Source organism: Aythya fuligula, chromosome 6 (genome assembly GCF_009819795.1).
Source record: "Aythya fuligula isolate bAytFul2 chromosome 6, bAytFul2.pri, whole genome shotgun sequence".
In the NCBI taxonomy this organism is placed as follows: Eukaryota; Metazoa; Chordata; class Aves; order Anseriformes; family Anatidae; genus Aythya; species Aythya fuligula.
Window position 1 is genome coordinate 7,765,179 of NC_045564.1, and position 25,454 is coordinate 7,790,632.

The following is a 25,454-nucleotide window of genomic DNA, read 5'->3' on the forward strand; positions in this document are numbered from 1 at the left end:
CCGGGCTGAGGGGGGAGAGGAGGAAAAATAAAATAAAATAAAATAAAATAGTGCACTGCCAAAATATTTGAAGTACAATTAATTTCTCAGAGCAGTTGAATACTTCAAACGGCGCTAAGTTAATTTGGCTGTAATTATTTAACGACTCAACAGCCCCATATATCAGAAAAAGGAGTTAATTTATCAGCTATTTCCACGCAGAACAAAGACTCGCCAGCTTCCAGGTAACAGCCCAAGCTGTTTGGCTCACGTGACCCCGAGCTGTGCGCTGCAAACATTATATGCCCAAGCACGGAGAGAGCAGAAATTGGAAAAAAAAACATGTATTCACGCCTTGGCCGACAGACCTGGGAGAAGGAAATGAAAAGTTTGGGTGAGAGCAGTGGTCCTCATCTCCCTCGATGCGCTGAAAACACAGGCGGCAGCCAGAGCCCCATCCTTGGGCCCCCGAAAGCTGGTGGAGCCCAGATTTTTGGGGGGCTCCTAAACGCTCCCACCTGTCCAGCCCACGCTGCTGTTTTGGCTAGCACCGAGCAGCATGAGCCAAGCCTTACAAGCCGCTGTCACCCCGAGCAGCAGCCCTGAGCCCCTTGCCGTGCCGAGGGTCACGCCAGCCCTGGCATCCCTGCGGACGGGGCGGCTTTTTGCGCGGCGCAGGGACCGGAGGCTGTGCCGTGACCGGGATCCTGGCGGCCGAGCTCGCCCGGCTCGATGCTGTCTGCCTTTGGTGGGGTGTAAATCCAGCAGGGCTCGCTCGGAGCGGGAAGTCCTGGGAAAGGGGATGGGGAAAGCGGGAGAGAGGCAAGGTAGCGGGTCAGGGGCTGAGGGAGGAAAGCCAGAGCGGGGCTCGGGGAAGCAGGCACGCAGCGCTCCTCCAGCTGGGGTTTCCCCGTTTAACACCGCGGGAAAAAAAGAAAAAAAGAAAAGGGAAAAAAAAAAAAAAAGACAGAGAAAAAGAGCAAGAGAAGAGGAAAGCAGCCTCCAGCCCCTGCCGATCTGAGGAATTGGGAAGCGATCGCGGGCAGGGAGGCGAGGGCCGGCCGCTTACATAAAGCCGAGCCCGGCGTGCGCCCTCAGCGCCCCGCGCCCGCCCGGCGGGCCGAAATTCCATAAAACCCCCGAAAAACAACCATAATTTCCCCCAGATCCCCCCCCCCCCCAACCCCAACGACGGCCGGGACACCCCGCGGCACAGGGCGGACAGCGCGAACCGGGGGCCGAGCCGCGGGGTCCCCTCAGCGCGCTGCGCCCCCTCGGCTCGGGGCGAGCCCCCCCGGCCCTACAGCCCCCCGGAGCGGCACCCCACAGCCTGGCCGGGGGGGGCTGGGAGCCTGGCTGCGCCGCTAAGTTTGGGAGCTCCCCTCCAGCCCCCGCAAACAGCCCGCAAACACCCACCTGCCTGCGCCGCAGCCGCCCGCGGAGCCCCGGCGGCCGCCGCCAGCACGCAGCAGCTCCACCACAGCAGCCCCCCGGCCGCCGCCGGCATCGCGCCGCCGCCTCCTCCTCCTCCTCCTCCTCCTCCTCCTCCTTCCTCCTCCTCCTCCTCCTCCTCCTCCTTCAGCACCGCCTCAGCCTCAGCCTCGCCGCCATCCCCAGCGCAGCCTCCCCAAAAGTTGGCCCCGGCCCCTCCGCCGCCGCCGCCGCCGCCGCCGCCGCCCCCAGCGCCGCCCCTCCGCGGCCCGACGGGGCGGCCGCCGCTGCGGGACGCGCGGAGCGGAGCGCACCGAGAGCGCCGGCGGCAGCAGCAGCAGCAGCAGCAGGAGGAGGAGGAGGAGGAGGAGGACGGCGAGGAGGAGGAGGAAGGAGGAGGAGGAGGTAGAGAGGAGGAGGAGCGGTGGCGGCGGGACGGAGCTTTGGGGGGGGAGAGGGGGGGATCTGACATCCCCCCCCCCCCCCTCCCCAAGCTGCCGGTGTGCAATAGGGGCGCCCCGGCTAAAAGGGCTGGGAGGCGGCTGCGGGGTGAGGGGGGACTCGCCCTGCACCTGCTGTGGTCCCAGAGCACGGGCAACCCCTGTGGAGATGCTCGGAGCCCCCCCACGCTCGCATCGGGCCCGCTGCCCGGCCAGTGTCCCCCAGGCATTGCTGCCACCCTCCCTGCGCGGCCTCGTCGCCAGCAAAACCCCGCAGCCATCCCCAGCGCTTTCCCCAACCTCGCAGCTGGAAAAAAAACCGAGCGGGACCCCGCCGAGGAGCGGCTGCGGGGTGCTGGCAGCCCCCAGCCCCCCAGCACTTGCAGCTCAACCACGGTTTGGGGCAGCGCAGCCCGGAGCCAGCCTCTCGCCCTAACCCCGCTCGCCCCGGGACGCTTTGCTGGGGCTGCAAGGTGCAGCTCGCACACCGACGGCTCCTTCCAGACCGCCCCGGGTGCGTTAATGACCAATGCTCGCTATGCAAACCTTGGCATGCCGAGCAGTTTTTGCGCTGCCCATCCTGACCTCATGTTTATTTATTGCAGGAGCTCTTTCTCCGAACCTCGCCTGGGCTCCCTCACCGTAAGCCTGTTAGCGGGGGGCTCCCGAAAGCAGCCGGCTGAGAAATTGCAGCTTTACGGCGCGGCTCCGTTTGGTGGCCGGGGTGTCCTTAAGCCCCAAATATTCTCTCGCCACAGGAGTTTTCTCCGTGTGATTTAATATTGAGCAACAGTGGCATCCGGTGGGCAGCGGGCTGCCTCCCGAGCAGCTGGCAGCAGCACGCTCCCTCTGGTTCGTCGCACGCTTTCTCTAGGTGCTTATTAAATACAAGTTCCACTTTTATCCCAATTTCAAGGTCTTTCTCACCCAAAAGCTCACACGCTCCTGCCTGTCTGAAACATCTCCCCCCGCTCCACATAATTCCCTTTTATTGCGCTCCTGTAGCTTTTGCTAATTGTTCATGGGATGACATTTTTTCCTAAAGTAATATTCTTGAGAGGTTAAATTAAAAAGGGGCCATAAATGATTTCAAAGACCAGTGGTAATTAATAAAAATGAAGCCATAATTGGGCAAATAATTGGGCAATATCTTTAAATGTGTATGCCTAGGGTCCTGCTTCCTAAATCCACATTTCATTTAGAGCAGCCTGGGATTTTTTTTTTCTCCCCTGAAGGAGGGCAGGACACAAAGAACTGGATGGGAAATAGTGTGGGCAGTGGGGAAACTTCCAAAAGTCCTGAGGGATTAGCGACGGGAGGGCAGGGAGCTTGCTGCTGCCCCCTTCCCGTGCTGAGGTTTGGGGGGGCTGGTGGACACCTCGCTCCTGGAAGGCAGCACAGGGAGCCCACGGAGCACCACCTGAGCCCCGTGGCACCCCCAGGGAGCAGACGTTTAAGGGCAAGACGGCTACGCTGAAAAATAAAAATAGCAGCAATAAAAGTCGTTTGTGGCTCAGAGCATAAATCAGCCTTTTACTGCTTCCCCTTTTAGCGTGTTCAGCCACGGACATCTAGCTCAGGGGGGCTGCATCAGTTTGTCAGTACCTGTAAGAGGTCAGAGCACCGCATCCCTGGCTGCCACCCCGTGTCACTGCCCATGAGGAGGAGATTTACAGAAGGTGCCACGCTTTGGGAAGGAGAACACCGCAGAAACGCATGCACTTCCCAACCCCCTGGCTTTGCACGTGCCCGAAGTGGCGCAGAGACACATCCTTGAGCCTTGCGGAAGGCACGAGGTAGCAAAACGAACACGCTGCACTGGGCCATGAGTTTGAGAGCGCAGAGCAGCTCCTGGAGATGTTTTGTGGAGTACACCTGAGTGGTACTTGGGTCAGGGCATCATCTTCTGCTCACCACTTGTTGCAATGTCAAGCGGCACAAAGAGGGCCACGCTGGTGAAAAATAGCACCAGCTCCAGAGGAGAAGACGGGGTTCCTCTCCATCACGGGGCTGGAGGAGGACGTGTAAGTCACAGCAGCAAATTGTTCAGCTGCAAGCATGGGAGAGAACTTGTGCCTTGCACAGCAGCATCCTGTGTCGTCTAACAAAGCAGGCGTGTGGCAGCTGTGGGACAGAAACGCTCCTTGTCAGCCTCCTTGAACGAGGAGGGCTCAGCACCAGGCAGCACATGTGGGGCGGCGTGGGGCTGAAAGCGGGCAGCCTGCTGCAGACTACCAGACCCCCTCGAAGGAATGCAAGGCAGTTAATTATTGAGGGGTTTTAATAAGCGCAGGCCTTGTCCTTCACACACCAGGAAGCAGGACAATAAATTCAGGACCTACGCACACATACCCGCATGAGCAGTGCCTTGAAGGCACATCGCCCTTGTGGATAACGGTGGCAAAAAAAAAACAAAAAACAAAAAACCAATAAAAAAACAAAGTGGGAAGCGTGGCACCCCTCTCCTGGGGGAGGAAAGAAGCTCCCCCACTTGGCTGTTGTCCCCAGAGCCCACACGTGCGCCTCAAGGACCCACAAAGGGAGCAGTGTGGGGTCAGCTGTGCTCACAGGGCTTCAGAGATGATCTCACACCCCAAGGGGATGAGCAATACAGTAGCTGGTCGTCCCCAAACAATAGCTGCAGAGAAGAGGGAGAAGAAAAACTCCCCTAGAGCATGGGATGTATGCTGGGAACCTGAGACACGCCAGCCAGCTAGACCGTGGAAAAAATTATGCTAGTAGCATGAAATTTCAAAAGTAGTAGATAGCAAATACAACACGGGCTTAATAGCCATGTTTTCTGGAAGGACTCAGCTGAAGAATGCATTTTAGGCCACGCTTGATTTTTAACGTTGTTTATATCACATTCACTGCAAGAGGATTCAAGTACACTCCCGGTTTTAAGGAGACCCAAAACAGGTCTACGAGGTCTGAGTTAGGGCATCATGGTTTCTTTTTTTTTTTCCCCTCCTGCATGTGTAAGTCAGCTTGGGAGCCTGCTTTTACCAGCGCCTCGCTCACACCTCACAGCTCCTCTCTGCTTCTCACCTCCATAAGAGATGCTGGCATTTTCTTATCCTTGTCCACATACAAAAAGTTGTGCTGGGGTTTTCCTCACACCAGGATCAAACGCAGCATCCTCTTACCTAGACCTCTCACGCATCCTCCTCTCCCACCCCTCCCTTGCCTGCTTCTTGAGCTTGATGGTGAGCCTGTGCTACTCACAGCCCTGCCAACTCCTTGCCCTTGCAGCTCAATGATTCCCTGCCATACTTCATGTCTTTTTCTTTTTTTTTTTTTTAAAAAAAAAAAAGAGGAAAGCATTTTTTGTTCTTCAGAGTGCAGTATAGGCAATACAGAGGTCACCTACTTGACAACAGCAGAGCTTCTCCTTGCTCACTAGTTGGTGGATTGTGCTTCAGTCCGGTCCCAACACATCACTTTTGAAGTGATACATCACAAGCATGTCAACATACTAACAGCATCTGTATTTGCTCAGGGGGGCCTCAATTTTGCAAGGCAACCAAAGCCAACACAAGCTGCAAGTCAGCGCTTTGCAAGCCTGCTGCTCTCCACTGACAGGAGCGGGGCTGAGATTCCTCCTCTGGGGTCAAAGCACCCACTGTTCTCAGTGCATTCAGGATTGCACCATGATCATATTGAAGGAGGGGATGACACCTAAAGGATACTCACCAATTCCCCAACGCACATTGGAAGCTCCCAGTCACTTATTTATGAAGCGTTCCGATGTTTTTTCCCCCTCATACAAAGTTTTCCTATGAAAAATTCATCTATACGGCACAGAACATGTCTATAAATAATAGACACCCCAGCTCACCTGCCTCTTTACATTTCTACGGGCAAGGTGAGCTCCACTTAGAGCACCGTAGAGGAAATTAACAACGGGGCACTATCAGCACAGGTTGCTGGTTGGACACGATGTGCTGGGTGCTCACTGTCTCTATAGCAATCCCACAAAGAGGAGTTCTCCATTGTGCTTGAGGACAAGGGTGCTGCCAGGACCTCGGCAGCTGTATTGGCTCAGCATACCTACAGATGTCATCCTCATCGTCAAAAACCAGCTGCCAAAACCACTTCTTTCAAGTCTGGCCATAAAGATGTCCAGGACGAGGCGTTTGGTGGCTTCCAGGGGACCATCCCATTTGCTTATAGCAAGGCTGAGTTTAATTGCAGCAAAGAAGAGCTACCTTGACCAGCCCCATCCTTCTGGGCTGTTGTTCCAAGCAGTCCTATCAAGTCCTAATTTTTCACGTCATGAACCTGCTGAACACAACCAGCAGCAGTCCAACACCCAGCGGCATCGCCAACCCCCCTGGGGAGGACCACAAAACGGGTTTATAGGTTTGCCATGGATGGTGCCATCAACGTGGCTGGGCTGACTTACACCAAGGCAAACAGGCAGCGAAGCCCGGCGGCAGCCTCGAGGTGCTGCTTAGCAGGCGGCTCACACGCGGGGTGCTTGCTCATGCAGAGCACCTCCACCGGCATCTTCCCGTCGCCCGAGCCCACCAGGAACCGCAGCACAAAGCCAAGGGGGATTTCGGCACGCCGCTGCCAAGGCCGTGGCAAAGCTTCCGCTGGCAGTCCAGGAGCAGGCACGAGGCCAGTGGGGCTCCTTGTCTGCAGGCAGCCGTGCAAATCCCCTCCCGAATTTCTTTAAATTTCTTTTTTTCCTGGAATCCAGCCATTTGAGAGGTGAATGCTCTCTTCTTGCACTGCCTTTTTTTTTTTTTTTTTTCTGAGGGCACTAGAAAAATAAAAGTTTTAGCAAACACTATGTACTACTTTTTATTATTATTATTTCACATCCTCTGCTGCTTGTCTGCTCATTTAGCAAGAAAAAAATAAAGAAGTGTGCTACTTCAGGCTATGCCAAAGGTCCCACCATCCTGACAACACCCAACAGTACAGATTTGGAACAAGCCATTACCAGAATTAGTCCTGCTGCAGTTTGGGCCTCATCCTGTGCACAGAGATCCTGGCACATCCCTTAGAGAGATGCTGCCTTGTGCCTTATCCCCGACAAAGAGGAGAGGGAGGCGTACGACCACGGGTAATTCCGGCATCTTTTCTGCACTGATGAGGGTACCTGGTTGTTCTCAAAGGCATTTTGTTTCTAGCAGGAACTTGTCAGCTACATTCTCATAAGGTAATGGATGGTCTGGTAACAAACCTTCCCATGCTCACATGAAGAGGAACCCTGTCATTTAGCCTGTTTTTTTTTAAAAAACAAAAAAAACCTGCACACAACCTGAAAAGCTGACTACAGCAAAGCCAGCTGTGTGCATATTGCATTGGCAATGGAAAGAAAATGTTGGGTTGACTGGTGGAGATGGTTTTCCAGCTCCTCATCAGCCCCGACTTACTGTAGTCCCACTGAGATTGCCGCTAGCCACAGCCATGGACTCAGACCAAAGCAAATGAGCGATATCCTCCCCAGGACAATGAGGTGCTGCTCATTTACCAACTATTTTATTATAATGCAGAGCCTATCACCTTTCTCCACGACTTTTCAGCTTAGAAATTTAACTCAAATTTAGTAACAGCAGTTTATTTCATCTCAACGGACAGACAACACGTGAGCCAGATTCAGAAGATTACACTTTTTCCTTTTTAAAGCACAATTAGCAATGCCATCATTGGAAAATTGCCCAAGGTAAAAAACAACCAACCAAAAAAAAAAAAAAAAAAAAAAACACGCCCAGATTTAGAATAAAACTCCCAAACTTGTTATGTTTCAACTCACCAAACCCTCCAGCCCAAACAATGTGCTCCGTGCCACTTTTTGCCAGGCAATAAAAAGGAGTGTTAAAATACTTAATAAATCATCCAAGGCAGTTGTGTTGCAGGCTGCATCTTAGAGCAAAGCAAGACCTCTAAACCTGCCAGTACCACCCTCCTCATTTCCTAATCAGCCAACCTTAATCATGTAAGAAGCGACTCGAGCCCAGACCTTACCTAACTACCCATCACACAACCCATTCAAACACTTACAGCGCAATTTCTTGGAGGTTTTCTCCTTTATCTTCTACCACAAACCAGGCTCTGAGACCCCGACCGCACCAGTTTGCCAAAATGCAGCACGTGCCCGAAGCTCGGAGACATTTTCCTCCTCCGTGGTGAAAACCTGCCACAAATGCATCCATCTCTGCAAGCGGGGAATTGCTCCACGCTTCCCTCCTAAGGTTTAAATTAAGTCTTAATGAAGAGTCAGAATTTAAGATTAAACGTTCAGCCCCTGGCTAATTATGTTTGTAAGGTTCAATTTGCTTGGCAAGCATCTGAGTTGGAAAAAAAAGTACAGCCCCAAAACGTATTTACGTGATTGGAAATACTGGGAATCCTCCCTTGAAGTGGCACAAGAAATCCACGCAGAGCTCTGGCATGCTTTTGGGCAGCCTCTCTTTATTTTCAAGAATTTCGTTTACTCCCTGCTCAGGTCTTTCATTGCAATTCCAGCCATTGGCTGGATCAAATTTTCGTTTTTATATTATTTCTTCTCCCTGTAGCAATGCCATGTAAACAGCCTGCTTATTTATGACTACAAACAAGATAGAAAAAAACCAGCAAATATCTTGCAGTATTAAAGAAAAATAGCAGTCGTTATTACCTCATACAATGCACATGATAAATTTGAATAATCTGAATTTTGATCGCAGTACTCTTTAAAATGAAGAGCTACAATTTCCCTTTTTTTTTTTTTTTTAAATAATGCACAAAAATTCTAATAAACAATTTAGTCCGAGCCATGGGGAGAAATGAGTGGCTGTTAAGATGTAGTGACTTGCTGCATTATTGAGAATGACGGTGGCTGCAGCTACTTCGACTTGCCAATAGATCTTTTTCCTTTTTTTTTTTTTTTCTTTAAAAGTAACTGGGTCACTATAGAGCTTTTATCAAAAATGAAGTGTTTTCCCCCCCCCAAAGAACAGAAATATTCCTGTGGTTTGAAGAAATACAACCAGAACAACGAGAGCTTCCACATAACTAGAGCCTACCACGTGCAGGTTTTACATTTAAGAGTTGCAGAAGTCTCTCTGCCTGTCTGAATTCTTGTGACTTATCCGCTAGCAAGATTTTTTTTCCCCTTCTGCGGATCTGCCGATCAATTTTTCTCCTTCATTATTAATAAAACTCACTCAGAAATGAAACATGAAGCTTGAAGCATCTCTGGGAACCTCTGCTGCCACTGTGTATAAAACAGATGTAAATTTAAAGGCTGTCTGCTGTGTGACATTAAGCAGATTACGCCTCCCACTACGCAGAAAAGCACCAGCATCAACATTACACCAACTTTTTCATAATTTTTAAAGAAATGCTAGCTGGATTTATTGAAGTATCTATGGTTAAACACCAGGGAAAAGCCTACCACAAAGTGTTTCCCTCTAACTGGTGGCACCTCTGTTTACACACACTCAGCGTCTCTCCGTGGGTATGCAAAAGCCTAACGGTGACAACCAATCTCCCATACCACTCCTGACAACACATGATGTTTTAAATCAGTGAATGATTAGCTGCGGGATGCAAAAGGAGGTTTTGTGGTTTGTTGTTGCCTGACAAGCAGGTGAGAAATCTTGCTCTCCAAACACAGTTGTCTCTGCTGATAGAGGGATGCATAACGGAAAGGCATTAGCCACTGTAAATCCTTCCATACCCAACAAAGATGGATTTCAATAAAAGTCAGGAACCATTAAACTCACCCATCCTCTCTGCACAGGCTCAAGCTTTAAGATGAATGCTATGTGTTTCTGATACCACCTTGTTTCTTTCAACTGCCCTGCCAATACTGCCCAGGGCTGAACCCCACTGTCACTGCAATGCCCATTTAGCATCTCTGAAGACCAGATATTACCTTCATTTTATGTTGAGGTAGGTGTTTTGTTTTGTTTTGTTTTTTGACAAAACAATTGTACCACAAACAAGCAGATCACTTTCTTCTGAAAGATTTACTAGACTTAAAGATGAAGACAACCAAGCTTTCCTTCCCCCTCTGCACCAGAGTCCAGGTAGAACAGCCCGTACCTGCCAGCAAAGGGGGCTGCTGTATAACTTGGTGCTGGAAGGGGCTTCCTTCAGAGCTGCTTCTGGTCTTCATGAGGCTTCACATCCTTTTTCTTGTGAGCCCTCAGTGCTGAGCTCTCTTGTGGGAGCAAGGCTGGGGTAGGCACCAAGGGCTGGACGCGGCCCCAGCCTTCCAGAGCACCCTCTCTGCAGTGGGTTAATCTACTCAAAAACAAGATTTCAGCCCCAAAACAGCCCTTATCCTCTCCAAACTTTAACCTAAGAAAATTCAAGGCGGGAGGGAAGTCATTTTGCTTTGGTCATTCACTTCATCAGACAACCATTGCAGAAAGGTACAATTTAGATGAGAAGCACCTTTAGACCCCCTCTTCAGTTCTGGGGCTGTTTAATCCTTCTTTTTTTCTGACATATTGAAGAAATCCTCTACAACACAGACGGCTGCAGGGAAAGATGAGATTGGTTTGAATATTAAGGTCCCCATGTAGCATTATGGGAACATGGGGAGATGGTCAGACCATCCACCTCGGTGAGACCTGCTCTTCCACCTGCCTGGCAGGCACCTCTCCAGCTGCTGCAAGGCACAGCAAAACTTAAGCTTTCCCTCTCACTCTTAATATTCTTGTCATACAGAGTAGAAATCTAAAATGAGCAGGTGGCTTTGCTACAACAGTACAAGAGCAATCATCAGCTCCTCATTGTTCGACCTTGTGAAAGAAGGGTGAAGTACCTGAGCTCCTGTTTCCCTGACTTGAGATGTCATTTGTACCGAGACGTAAATTTTTGTGAAAGAAAGGTAATTATCTGCGAGTGCTACGGAGCGGCGTGGAGACATCTGTCCTGCAATGTCAGATAAAGGTGAAGGCAGCCAGCTACCGCGTGTGGTCAGGTCCCGTATTTCACAGCTACTGCAAGTTTGGGGTTCCAGTTAATTAAAGGGAGGGCGGGAAGAGCAGATCACCATCACTTGGGTTTGAAAAGCCAGGCAAAGCACAGCCTTCCCGCAGCTCTCACAGGTTCTGCCCCGGCACACAAACATCCCCGCACGGCAAAACGCAGCCAAAGCCCTAGTGGAGGCTCCGGGGGTGCCGAGCCTGGGGGATTTTGCAGGTACTTCCCCCCCTCCTCCGCAGCTTCCTCCTCCTGCAATACAACACTGCCCTCTCACGGCTCCTCCGCTGCCAAAGCTTCACAGGCACGGGGGCACACTTGCAAGCCCGACCCCAAAACCCGGGGTAAACCCCCCATTGCTCTGGCATTGCAGAGGGAGGCTCCTTTTTACCACCCCACTTTGCGTGGGGGGCAAGCACACCACGGGCATTCGTGCTCTGATTTGGCATCCAGCTGCTCCCTGGAGCAAAGGCAGGGTAGGGGGGAGTGCAATTCCTTCATTTCTTTCTTAATTTACCTAAAAAGTTCTCCTTGGTAGCAATGAGCCAGCACTAAGCCCAGGTCAGCAGGGATGTGTGTCTGGAGCAAGGTGTCTGCTGCTGGTGGGTGCTGGCTGTGAAGGAAATGAACTAAAAAAACCAACCTGAACACCTCAGACACTTTCACCAAAGCAAAGGTGCAAGATACTATTTAAAATTGACCCTAGCAGATGACAGACGTGGTCACTGTCCCCTCCACAATGGCTCCAGCTGGATTATGCTCAAGCCATGGTGCTGGTGGAGCATCACCCACGAGCTGAGAACCAGCACCCACCTGGATGAACAACTCAGAGGGGGCTGGTAAGAGTAGGATCTCCCGGATTCATTCCTGATTAAAAACAGAACACGAGCAAAGAAGTCATGGGACAGCCTGTTCAGTTCTAGCTGTAACCCACGACCATGCAACACGCTGGCAATGGCAGTAAAATGGATTGTGAGCTGAAGGGTGTATGATAAATAGGCTGTCACTCAATATTTACTTCACAAATAAGTCACCAATGCAAGCTAATGACGTTGCCTCAAGCCAAGTGGCTTGAAAGCATTTTCCAAAGGCAACCAATCTTGAAATACTGAAAAAAAAGAAAGCTGGTGGGAGAATTCTCCCACCAGGCAGACAGCACCTCTATGTAACCAAACCGAGCAGAATTGGGGCATTTGGCAATCAATTTCACAATTACATTTCCATTTAGTACACAGGCAATCCTCTTTCTACCTCCCTTTGTGATGGATAAGGATGGAAGAGCTCCTGGAGGTCGCATCTGGGGGGTTCAGACCATTTGCACCCCATGGGGTGCAGCCAAACTGCTGCAGTCCCACCCCACAGCCACCAAGTCCTCCCACTCCTTTTTTCCAATAAAACTTCTTCTGCAGGTGTAATTATTCAGTGGCTGGGTTTAGCCCAATGCTCTGGAGGATGAAGGTAAGGTAATTGGCTGTATTCATCATTGTGTTTCTTCTGCAGCTCTCTGGGTTTATAAATACGTGATAAAATATTACTGCAAGAGACCAATATTTAGCAAGGTGTCAGGCAAAGCAGGGAGACTTCTGAATGTGCAAGGATGCTGCTCCGGGAAGGCTGAGGAGCCCTGTGGTATTAAATAACCTTTTAGCATCAGGAATGGAGATTTGAAGAACAGATCCAAAGGGAAAAGATGGGAATTTTGTCTCCTGCAGTCCTCTCAAGCAACCCCCCCTCATGCTGCCACCCCATCAGTCACGCTGCCCATCCGGGCGCTGCCCCCAGCCATTCCTCAGCCTAAATCTGGCTGCTGGCCCCACTGCTCGCCTTCTGTGTTTGACATTGCTGTTCTCCTCCCGCACAAACGGGGCCAGGTGACTTTCCTGACATCTCGCAGCTCTCAGATTAATTACACGGTGACGAGGGCAACGTCCCCACCAGGGCGCGTGGGACACGGCGCTGGTGCCGAGCTCCACGAGGAGCAGCAGAACAAATGTCACCACAGGGCCACGGGGCTGCCATGAAAGTCAAGCGTGCGTGGGGTTAGGGAAAAGAGGACACGTGCAATATAGGTATTCATGGTACGCCTGCTCTCCCATTTACACAGGAGGTGTTCAATTGGATCTAATGAAAAAACATTTTTGCTGCTTTTGGAGAAAGCCACAGGTCTCTGGAACAGGGAAATATTTGGTGTAAATGTTAGCACAGGACTTCTCAGCCAGCAAGAGAAATCTGCTGTACCGCTGGGAGACTCCCTGCAGGGAAAGTAAGGTTTAGAACTAACTTAGAAATGCAAAACCAGATTAAACAGATGACAACATCCAATTCCTGCTTTTAACGTCGGTAGCTCTTCAGCTTACATTCATTGCCTACTCTTTGTAAAGTTCTTTGCATTTATGGTGTCATATTTTCCCCATAGCTCTGTTCACAATCAATAAAAGCTGGGGGACTTTTCTAAAACAAGAGATACGAGACCATGCTACCCAACTGAAACCAATGAGGTGCAATGCTTCAAGGTTTCCTCCACGGCTTCTCTTCTGGCAGACAAATCTCAGCCTCAGCTAACCCAGAAAAAAAAGGTCAGCCAAGCCATCAAACATTTCAAAGCACAATTAAGACCCTAAATGAGAGGAGTTAAAGTTTAATGCTGGAACTTCACTGCCGGTTGATGCTCACCAATTACAAGGGTCACTTGAAATACGATCGGCAGAGCCGCCGTGTGTCAGAAACCAGCCTCTGCTGATGGGAGTTAGGAAATGTTCTGGCGAGGCAAACAACCTTGCTCTAATAATATGACTACTGCCATAAAAAGAAAAAAAAAAAAAAAAAAAAAAAAAAAAAGAAAGCCTGTTTCTGACAGCTGAGAGCTGCTTTGGGTCTGAAGAACTTGAATTTGATGCATTTTGAAACCCTTCAAGTAATTCAGCTCCTATATGGGTGTGGTTATCACAAAGAAGCCAGAAATTAACTCTCCATCCCAGGAATATAACATTAGAGGCTAAATCTAAGACAGTGGGAATAACCCACAGAATAGTCTAATTCAAAAATATAATGCCATTCCTTTTTAATAATGCTGTAATTTTATATTGATCATCCTATTTCCCAACCCCATGAATTCTTCACTGTAATATCCTATACTTAATATTAAAACTAAAAGCACAAAGTCAAAACTAAATCAAAGAAAGTTCAAGAACAGCATTTCAACAGCAAAATGAACAGATAAGAAAATGAAGAGTGTCAAACATGCAATCTCCTCCAGCCTGTATGTTATTTAGTCTGACACACTCTTGTGTTGTATTTTATCTGAACAAATACCATTGTTTCCAACAGCAAAACAAAGCTCCTCACTGCCATCCCACCCATGCCCAATGAGAGCATTTTTTTCAGAGGGAAGACACTGAAACACTGTAGGAACAACATGGGTTTCAGAACAGCGCCATCATTACCAGCAAAACAGGAACGAGCTTGGACCTAACATCTCCAGTACCCCTCCTGCCCAGTCACCGCAGCAGGGACTGTCTTCCGTTAAAAAACAGGGGTTTGCCAGGAGCTGGTTTTCCCCAGATCAGCCAAGGAAAGTATTTTAGGATTAAACAAGGCTTGCTCAGACTCTAGCTCCATTTCCCTAAGTCACACAAGTCAAGGGAGTGAGATAAGGAGTTGCCCTCTTCATGCACCAAAAATAAGTAGCCGACTGGTTTTGGCCAGCTGAAGACCAGCAGCTTCCTGAAAACATGCCAGGAGATAAACAGTGGCTATGCAGTGGCTTTTGCTATACCACCACCTACCTCACACAACAGGAGTCACCAGATCAAATCTCAATCTGTGTTTCTGGAGGGGTCAACCCTGATGCTGAGGGACACCCATAAACGCTGCTTATTCCCAACATTTTTTCCTCAAGAATGACTTCCCATGGGACATAACTTCATGGGAATAAGGTCTGAAGAGATTCCTTATAGTTACCAATAAAACCCTATTCAGAGAAGTCTGGACACCTGCTTACGGCCCCACAACAGTCAAAAGCCTCTGTGGTCCAGTGGAAGATACTAGGAGAAGGAGAAAGCAAGAAAGTCTCAATTGACATTGGTCACTTTTAGCTGCTATCAGACATCTGCTGTAATAGGGCAATATCTGCCACTGGGCACAGCCCTATGGTGCATCAGATGCTACGGAGCCCCATGAGGGTGAGAGGCTGTTGCAGTGCTCTCCCTCTTCTGCTTCCTCTCCAGTCTTGGCAGGTTTTCGGTGGGAGGGAAGATGAGGAAGAGTGGAGAGAAAACAGCAAAGGGAGACTTGAAATCAGTGACCATCAGCCCCATGACTGAAGGGCAAACCCAACTTCAGGCTCTTCTCCTATCCAAAGGAGCATTGCCGGGGCCCACACCAACTCAATTTTCTTCTCAATGACGCATCAGACAGCATTTTATACCACACCTGCTTGAGATGCTATTAAAAAAAAAAAATCAACAACAACAAGAGCAAAAAGAATCAAAAGCAAATCTGAGCTTTACTGGCACCATTTCAGCTGACAGAGAATGAGCAAAACACCGTTGAAGACAATCATGTTTGGCTCCTTTTCTGCCGAGACAAAAAATCATGCTTAATTACTTCATGTTCCGAGACACATTGCAAAAAAAAAAAAGTCCTTACCTCAAATGCCACCTTGATACATTAGCTATCTACTTCCATTATATTCATCTTCATTTCTGGTGTATAATCTAAGTCATAACATAAAGGTTTCTCTGTGGTAGTAAGAGGTGACATTATAAGACATTACACTGCAGTTTATAATGCCAGTGGAATAATTTTGCATCAAGGGTTACAACAAAATTCTTGAAAGAGAAAGATGTTATGAGAAGTAATTACTTCCCCCCTCCACTAGCTATTAAACTTTAATAACTCAGCTATGATTTCAGGTTTCTTAGAAGACAGGTTTGCATAGAAAGTTTCCATAATTTATATTTTAGTGGCCAGAACAAGAATACCCAGCAAATATTCCCTATTTCATTTATGCAACAAGTAATAGTTGCAAACGAATCCAAAGGGGGTTGTTCATGGCAGACCAAAAGAAGGCCTTTTTCCTGAGCTTCGGTCCCAGATACCAAATCTCAGGTGATGGGCAGCTTATGTGTCAGCTAATCCCATAAATATAGTTATTTAGACTGGAAACTGCAAGTGACAGATGACTGCAGATGCACTAAGAGAAATCTAGGATGTACTTAATGGATTATATGAAAACCAGTGACAAACACTGTAATTATTCCAGGCAGTTGCACTGGCTCCTAAGTTGATTTAAAGTCTGAGCCACCTCCCCTGAAGAAATATGTATAGCTAACTATGGGTATATAGACTTATGAAAATAATCCACTAAATTTGGCTCCCTGCCCATGCTACAGCCTCATCTTGCTGCTTCTGACAGCTCAACAGCACAGCACAGTGTAAGTAAGGTGAGAGACATCTGTAATGTAGTGTCTGGGAGGTCTGGTGAGCCTTTTTGGGGGACAGCATCTACACAAAAGGAGTTTGGCTTCATTCACCATCATACCAGAAACACCACAGTCGTCCGTAGGAATAACACCCGAGCTAACGTTCTCCTGGCTCAGGCATAGCCACCCGCTCAGGAGCCTGCATCCTCTCCTGGGTGAGAAGCACTGGTGCAGGAGGGGACACAAAGCTGGTGGCAGTTCTGAAAGAATCGTGCAGAAACAGCAAGGACTAGCAAAAGTCAACTAAACTTGTGCTGAGAATACATGGTATTGAAGTTCTAAGAGTAGGAACCCTGTAATTTCCTACTCACATCACAACCAGCCCTTTTAAGACCAACTTCAGATGGTTTCTGTACATGGAAGTACTTGATATTTTTTTCCTGCCTCACTCAGCATTTGCAATGTAAGCTGTAATAAAATATTTAAGATGTATTATCAGCATGAATGTGAATTTCAAATTATGGTTTACGATCTGGGGTCTTTTGCAGGGGAAGAAGTGTTTTTATATGGTTCATTCACTACAACTCAACCTACAAGAAACAGCACCGCAAACCCCTGCTTTCTCTCCCATGCTGGACTGAGCTGTGTGTACCTGCACCATCATCCTTGCAGAAGGACCAAAATTCTCATTAAGGATAAAAACGGGCACAAAGGGGAAGGGGTACCAAAGCAAAGCAGAGATTTCTTCTGCCATTTTAACGTTACCCTTAAAAGATGCTGTATTAAAGAAAAAAGTTAAATTTAAAATATTGGTTAAAACGTAGTCAGCAGGTTCAGGGAGATACCTGTGCACAGACTGCTCTCCAAGCAAGCCCAATGCCCCAAACGAAACCAAGAACAGCTCATGGTGCCTGAGTCTCTGATAAGTTGAACTGGTTTCTGCAGGGGAAAGCACATGGGAAGGAGGAACTGGCTCTCCAGAAACAGGCAAACTTGTACCCACCTTAAAGGGAGGACTTGAGACCCTTCCTGTGAACTCCCTCCTACTAGTAAGCTGTCTCAACATGACCCTTCCGTTCAGATAAATAAACCAGAAAAGCTAGAGCAAAGCAAAAGAAACGCAAGAAAAAGGCAAGGCATTTTAAATGACACACTTAACAAGTATAACACTTTTAGCAGACTTTACACAGGCTTTTTTGTAGCAGGAGAAATTACCAAATCTAGGAGCATAGCTGTAGTTAAGAATGATTTCTTTTTTTTGATGGGCAGTGTAAGGAATGCAGCTGAGAGGAGGAGCGCTGCTTGCAGGGCTGTTAGATCCTGAAAGCCTTGGTCCCTGGCACTGCTGGAGAGATTCTTTGGAAGGGTTTGCTGGAAGGCACCATTAGGGCAGGTTAGCAGGAACAGAAGAAAAAAGCGATTCCAAAGACCCATGTAATAGTAAAGGCATAAATTATTACGATTTTAGTAATGACTGACAACTCTCTTGCTAATAGGAGCCCATCAGCTGGTAACAACTGAGAGGGGAAACCCGGTGAGACCTCCTAAGGAGCATTAGGAAATGCACACATGGATGAACAAGCACACATTCACAGTTACTAGGAAGAGACAGAAAGGAGAAGACCATCTGAAGAAAACTTGTTAGGCTATTTATCTAGTAAAAAGGATGAGGTAAAATCAGGTCCCTTTAAGGAACTGTGTCTATCAGCTGATGTTTGGCTCAGCTTCTCCTTCTCTCTGCTGTAGAAAGTGAAGATTAGCAGTGGCACAAGAGCAAGTTCACATACACAGCCACAAATATGTTAATCCCGAACTTAGAAACAGATTAGAGAGCCATGAGAAGCATCTATTTATGGAGCAGCCCTCTAAGAGGAATAACACAGGACAGAGGAGAGCCACTTCTTATATGGAGCTGGATGTAGCCCCACGAGGAAGCGCTTGCTGGAGACTGACTGGCAGGTCCTAAACTCTGGGAGATGAAAATACTTCTTCATATATATACATAAACAAGGGGGAGCACTCCCCCTGCCATGACATCCCTTTTCTCTCCAAATACCAACCTGCAGGTGAAATCCCACTCAAACCTCCCTCTGCCTATACCAGCTCCAGGCCTTCCAGAGCTGCCCTGCTCCTGGGACCCAGCACACAACGTGAGCAGGTCAGAGAGACCCGGCCAGCTTTACCTCCTGCACTGACGGACTGGCAGACAGGAAGAAGGCTGCAGAACTGGAGAAAGTTTGTCCTTTGTTGGACACCAGCTACTTCCAGCTGGAAGTGACTCCAGCCAGCCCCAGTTTTTGAGCTGATGCAATGCTTCCGTCTGGATATCAAGGCCCAGCACTGTGTGTTCTTAATGATATGCTGCTTATGATGCTGTGTCTCAGGCTCACCTTCCTCCTATGTGCTGGCTTCCCCAAAGCAGCCACAGGGATTTTACTTCAAATATTACAATGTTTCAGGAAAAGCCTCTGACACATGGGGTCACCAGCACCCAAGCCACCGTACAGCGAGGCGCTGTCTCAAAGGGGTCTGCAAACACAGGGCTGAAACCAAAGTGAGACATTTTGGTTGCCTTAAAATAAAAGTTCAAGTAGGAACATTAGCAGAGCCACCATTGCTTTAAAAATAAAAAAAGCAAAACCCCCTTTTTCCATTATGTTCACCACTGCAATGGGTGATGACAGACACCACCAGGTCAGTAACCATAAAGGACTTGCCCAAGGTTAGGTGAAGGGCATTGCTGACCCCTCAAAGTCACTCCTCCCTGCACCAGGCAAGGATTTCCCAGCTCTCAGACCTAGACCTGAAGGTTTATTTTCTAACTACAGCCATTTTTTGGTTAAGCACCTCAGCACTTACTAGCCTCAGCAGATTTGATGAGCAACCTGACCTGTAACTCCCTTGCATCTGGCTCAATTTCATCATCCTGAGCACTGTCCCTCCTTCCTCTTTATATCCCATGTTTAGACGTGCTATATTTCAGTTTTTTAACACAAGGAATCTGAGAGCACTGCAACAGATGCCACGTAGGTTTGGCTTTCCTGTTTGAACACCCCATCTCTGGGATCGCAGAGCAATCAGCTCCCAGCAGGCAGAGACCTTCCCTTCCCCTTTCACCCCTTCTCTGCCAGCCACCCTCCAGCTGCACTTTTATCCCATGGAGTGCACAAACCAACCCCTTCCTTGGCTGATCCAGGGCCAGCCCATAGTCATATATCCATAATACACTGTCCAGTCCGGAATATTGTTGGACAGCCAACCCTGTCTGTGATGGGAGGAACAGGACTGGAGTCTCTGTGCATGTTTGGATGCTTTGTTTTAGGCACTAGATGTCAGTGTTTTACCTACACTTATAGAAATTTCCAGTCAGAGTGGAAGGAGGATCACTAGTAAATAAACCTATGCATAAAAATCTAAATGTCTTTTGTACCAAGGCCCCATCGCAACTGCAACAAACCCACCTTCCCTTCCAGAACTGAACAGTACTTCTCCCCACCCCAAATTTGCTTATGCATGTAAATAGTAGTTTAAAGCAAAGTAGCTGAGCCAAACAAATGCACGACCCCAAAGGTGTCTTAATTCTACTTCAGAGAGTACCTGCCAATATTATCTAGATCTAAAAAAAAAGCATGTATTTGTTAAGAAATGCTTAACAGATCTAGCCAAATATTTTAATATAAGGAACGTAACATAAATTAAAAGAAAATAATCAAAGAAATGATATTACATTCATTAAAGTTTTGACCTAGAATAACAAAGTCAATATACATATACATTCTGTGAAGAAGTTCCACAATTTTGCCTGAGGCAATATTACTAAGACCTGAAATTGCTTTTAAATTCAGATAAGAATACGGATTCAAAAAGCCATTAAAAATACTAACTGAAGCTGATATCTTCTAAATGTGAATTGAATTAGAAAAACAAATATTTTCCCTACCCAAATAATCCAAAACATTTAAGCCAAGTATATTGCAGCCCATCATCATCTCAGTACTAGATTAGCTCTACCTTAGCTGGTTTAAAATAGTCCTATTCCTTTTTGTGCACACACGGTCTGTTGGTGCAACCAGCTTTCAAAGAAACTTGTGTGTAAAAAAAGTGGGGAAAGCAGGGGAGGGAAGAAAAAAATAATTCATAAGCATCTGTCTCAAAAGGAAGAAAAACACTCTAGCAACACCAAACCCGTGCCATTATCTCAAAAACTAACTACTCCTTACACTTCTTAATTAATGTATCAGCACACCTGCCACCCTGCCTTCCCCTTCTTGGGAGCACATCCCACTTTTGCTCAGCTCAGGTCTCAGCCAAGATTTATAGCAGTTACAGATAGGAGAAGCACTGCATTAGCCCCCTGCTTGGGAGAAAGGAAATGGGAAAGGAAATGTCTTCACTCACCACCTGGAAGCTCAGGCAGGGTTTTGAAGAAGCTGCATGTGAGCTTCTGTGCAGAAAGCAGCCGCAGAACAGAGCCTGTGCCACCATGAGCCATGCAGAGCTCCAAGGTAGGTCTACCAAGACCTTTTCCCTTATGAAGGGCACCCCAAAAAACATCCATGGATGTGTGCCATCTGCTAAGCGTGTTGCCATTAGCCAGCATCAGCAATGGTACCTGGGGGCACAAAATCAAACTGGAATCCAAATATATGCAGCCAGCCTAAGTCCAAAGTTGGAAATTCTTATCAAAAAGAAGCTGGCAGCTACTGATGCTCACCCACCATGAGGTTACTGCTTAATTACACTTTCCTTGCAGAACATCCTGCGTATGGCAGTCTTACACCAGTTCAAGTCCCATCCTCCTGAAATCAAATTTTGCAGTCTTTTAAGACTAGGGGCTGGACTTCAGCCCAAGGCTATTATAAATAATAATAAATTAATATAAATAAATAAATTACCTGTACCATCCCCTGAGACACCAATAACTTCAGAAATTAGCAGATCCCCTGGGCTTCCAGGTGGGTTGTAGTCCTAGCTGACATGTCAGCTTTCTGTTCCTCTCCCCAGTTACTTTTCCTCCCCAACAAAGGGCTGAAGGGGATCGATTTCAGCTCCCTCTTTGACTGGACCAGCACCACAGACCACCAGCACTGAGTATTCAGATGCTGGACAAAATGTAGGACCTATAATGAGCTGCAAACCAACAAAAATACTCCACAAAAAAAGTGAAGAAAACATGTCAATTTTAAGGGCAGCTTGTGTTATCTTTCATCCATCAGTACGTGTACGTGCTGTTTTGCTTTGCACCTGTTGATCTAACAATGAACAGTGCACCATCCAGTGAATATAACGACAAAATAAATAAGCCCCTTCGTTTTTATTTATTTATTTTAAGGACTCCTATGCATTATGCTGAATATGGAACATCAAGTATGTGGTGCTAGCACTGAGCAGCAGCACAAGGGCCTCAGGGGAAAGGCAGGGGACTACCTTTGCTGCAGAAAGATCAATGTTAATCTTGTTATGTCACTACTCATAAACAAGGAGTTGCAGAGGTCATCCAGACTCCAAGCAAGTACAGAAAACTGGAAAACTTTACTGAAAGAACAGGGATAGCCTCATATTTGAAATTAAATCTCAGGCTAAGCTGCCCTCTAGAAGAATATATCAAGGACCTTTGCACTTCAGAGGTAGCTGGTAATGATACAACCAAATACAATGCTACACTTTTGGCTTATTTTTAGATAAAGCCTAGCCAAAAGGAGAAAAAATTAAAGAAAATCCAATTTTCTGGTCTACTTCCTGAAGAATAAAAACTCCCCTATCAGTGACCATCTAATGATCCATCCCATCTCAAGCGCTGAAAGCTCATTAGTGTTCCTCCAGCCTCACGAATCCAGGCCTTGAACCAGTGCAGTATGAACAAGTCAAAGCCAATCTGATCACCCTGCGCGATATTGTATCCCGACACGTGTTGGGGGAGCTTGGCACCTATCACTGACACTTACCCAAGGAGCTTTTCAGAAAGGAAAGCTTATGCTGGGCAGGAAACAAGATACAGAGGCAGGAGAATGGGGAGGAAACAGCAAAACGTTTTTTTTTTTTTTTTTCCTTTTTAACAGAGAGCACTGCTTTTGATTTAAAGAGCTCTTGACACAACGAAATTTCTCCAAAGACGTGGATGATCACCCCAAAAAGCATGCTGTATCGCTGTGTTGGAAGCCCAACGTCCCAGCTCCTGCAGCAGGTGGCTGGAGGTGGCTCCTGGCCGCTTTTGTTCTGCAGCTTTATCAGCGTCTCAAAGAGCTGCTATTAATTCAGGTTTGAAGGAAAGATAATATAAATTAGTGCTTCAACTTTCGTATCGGCTGGAGGCAATAAATCAAACAATCCACCATAAATCAACCTAAAATCGCAGGACAAAGTGTCCATTTGTTTTGGTGAAATCCATTCTCCTCAAACAGTCAAGTCAGCTTACCGGGAGAGAAAGAGAGAGCCAGAAGACAGACAGTGCAGGACTTTAACAATCCACAGGGAGTTTATTTTTAAACCACGTTGGGAACTGCTTGTCAGCACCTAGCTCGTGGCTTGCTATTGCTGCAACTCCCGCCACCAACCAAAAACACAAAAATCCAAGCAGAGTGCTGCTGAAAGCAAGCTGTGACCACATCGAGCTTTCTTTTTAAACCAAAGGACCCAGACCTCCTACAAGTGAGCCATCAGCTGTGCATCTTTGGTTTTGCAGCCACTGCTAGCAGGCAATGCAGAACTGATCTGCAGCTTGCTCGCTTGTCATAAGCTTTTCCTTGTGAGCAGCCTAGCTCAGCCATCCCACCACTTACAGACACTGTTTGCAGAAGCATCTCCTAGTCTGGAGACCACTAAAGTGCAGAAGAAATAGAATTTACTAAGCCCTGCGTTGGCAAAAGGTAAAAATCAGCATTGCTCCATGCAACTCAAATTACGCTGGTATAAAAAGATACGCAACAGCGCCAGGATATTAACCTCTCCTTTCAAAGTGTTACTCAAGATTCAGTTCGAGCCTGTGGCAAACAGCAAGTGTTTTCCTTCATGCCTGGTCCCTGGGAAATCACTGATGATTTTGTCATTGATTTCAATGAGAGAACAATTACTGCAAGGCTGCTTAAGCAATGGATTCTCAATCATTTTACATAGGGCCATTAACAGCTGTAATTTCAGCTAACTGCTATGTATTTGCCAGAGTTTTATGCTTATATTTTAACTTTAAAGGTTATCTCCCTTTCTAGCACATTCAACACCATCTCTATTGCAGTACTTCAGACAGGGGCCACTTTCCATGTAGCCATAGCTAATTAACACTGGATGAGCAGCCAGTTTTCCTGCACGATAGCAGAAGAACAATTCTCATGTTGTTACACATTCCTGCTGGAGAAACCCCGCTGACACCACACACAAGACCGCAGAGGTATAAGATGTTGAGTCAGGAATAGCTGATGGGGGCTTAAAATAGGGTGGGAAAGGGACAACACAAAAGGCTGAGCTCAAAACCAGTATTCTGAAAACGTCTTCAAAGAGCCAGTGCTCAGCTAGTCCTCTGGCTGGAGCCCGCTATCTGTGTTCATACTCACCATTGCACTAATTTCAAGACCTTACCTTATTTTGAGTATTTTGGGAACCCATGACAAAGGATTTCTAATGAAGTCTCCAACAGAGGAGATAACCTTAGGAGGACAGCCTTGTTTGCATCGGCCATTGAAGAGTTTCAGCTCTTCAGTTTCAAAACTTGGCTGCAAGGGATCATGTTTCCAGCCCTACATGCACGCCTCCCTGCAGGATGCGTACACACTCCTACCTCCTTCAGCCTGTTACACAGTTCTCCTTTCACTATCAGGTGCCTGCAAATGCAAGGTTTACCTGAAAACACACGCACAGATTTCACTCTGAAAAGCTACCTGTGTGTTTTGTACAGCTCATTTGCTCTTGATTTTGGCAACTGTCACACACTGCAGCTTATTCTAAAAACAGAGCCAGATGTGCTCTTTCCTACTAGCTATGCTGGTGTTCATTTCACCTGGAGCACAGCACCTTTTGGGCAACTGCATAACGTAAGGCTAAGACCTACAGACCTTGCTGCAACCTGACCCCAAAGGGGATCTTGCAGCATAGAGCACCATCACCTGGCCCCATCCCTGCACCACTTTCCCAGGGCTGGCAATGGACACCCTGTGCAAACTCCAGTGATGCACACTCCAGTGCACAACAGAAGTTAACAGTCCACTGAAGTTTACTTTTTCTCTTTTCCTTTTTAATTCACAAGTCTCCTGCATATCTATCACTTCCTCAGATATGACCTGGGTTGGGAGTTACCCCGTGAACGCTCTGCCTGAACACCTTTTGACTTCACATTCGGTCACAAATCGACTGCAAGAGTCTGAGATTTCACTATTGATTGGACTGGGTGAACTGAGAGACCATTGTTTCTTAACTCATCCAATATCAGAGCTTCAAATATTCATGTAATCAGCTACATTTTAAGATTTCTTGGACATAAACAATTCTGCATTTAGGCAAATTTTCAACCATCTGAATGGGACAAAACAAGGATGCAGACACAGAAGTCTTTTTAGTATTTACAGAAATATCGCACCATTCCCATTTCTGTATGCCCAAAACAGTCCAGGATCCCAGCCACTTAGTTTTCCTCTCTAAATATTAAAAACAGTTTCTTATAGCATCATATTATCACCAATCAATTTACTATACCAGCTGCCATCCATCAGCTCCAGGAGAGCAGAGGAGGTTCTCATTTCCCATGCCTTACGCTTTGGTGTTTGCAGGGGACAGATTCAGCATTTTCCAGATTCTCCATCTGGCTCTATCACCCTCACGCTGAGCAACGAGCGTTTCCTCCCACTTGCCACTCAGCCACCACCAGGCACAAGCAGCAAACACATCCTGGGGCCATTTCCACTTGCACAAAACCCACATGCTTTGACGATATGCTTTATTCTTGGCAGTCTCCCAAATGCTCTGCCACAGGTGTGATACACTGGTAAAGCATTATAAAAGAATAAGCTGGTTAGTTTTGCCCTTTTTGATGTCCAGGAGTAGATAATCTCCTCAAAGTCCTCCTGGAGCTACACATCAGAGTCCTACAGCCAAGGCAAACGTTTTCTGGTTTCTCGCATGGGCAACCCTGATGTAGTTTTATCAGCCGTAGCAGACTATAGTGCAAACTACAGTTAATTTTGAAGACAACAAAATGTATAATTTCATGCCCCGTTAAACTAATAATTTCTTTCTGCATTGGTGGAATCGGGCAATGTTGTTC

General features: G+C 47.3%; 1 protein-coding gene across 1 annotated transcript in view; it reads right to left on the reverse strand.

Annotated features, from left to right (window-relative positions):
- Window positions 1-1,486, reverse strand: part of ERBB4 (erb-b2 receptor tyrosine kinase 4) — a 568,512-nt gene extending 567,026 nt beyond the window's left edge. Inside the window, exon 1 of the mRNA XM_032189886.1 lies at window positions 1,396-1,486. Within this exon, the coding sequence (XP_032045777.1) occupies window positions 1,396-1,486 (91 nt within the window). The remainder of the gene's footprint in view (window positions 1-1,395) is intronic.
- Window positions 1,487-25,454: the final 23,968 nt, after the last annotated feature.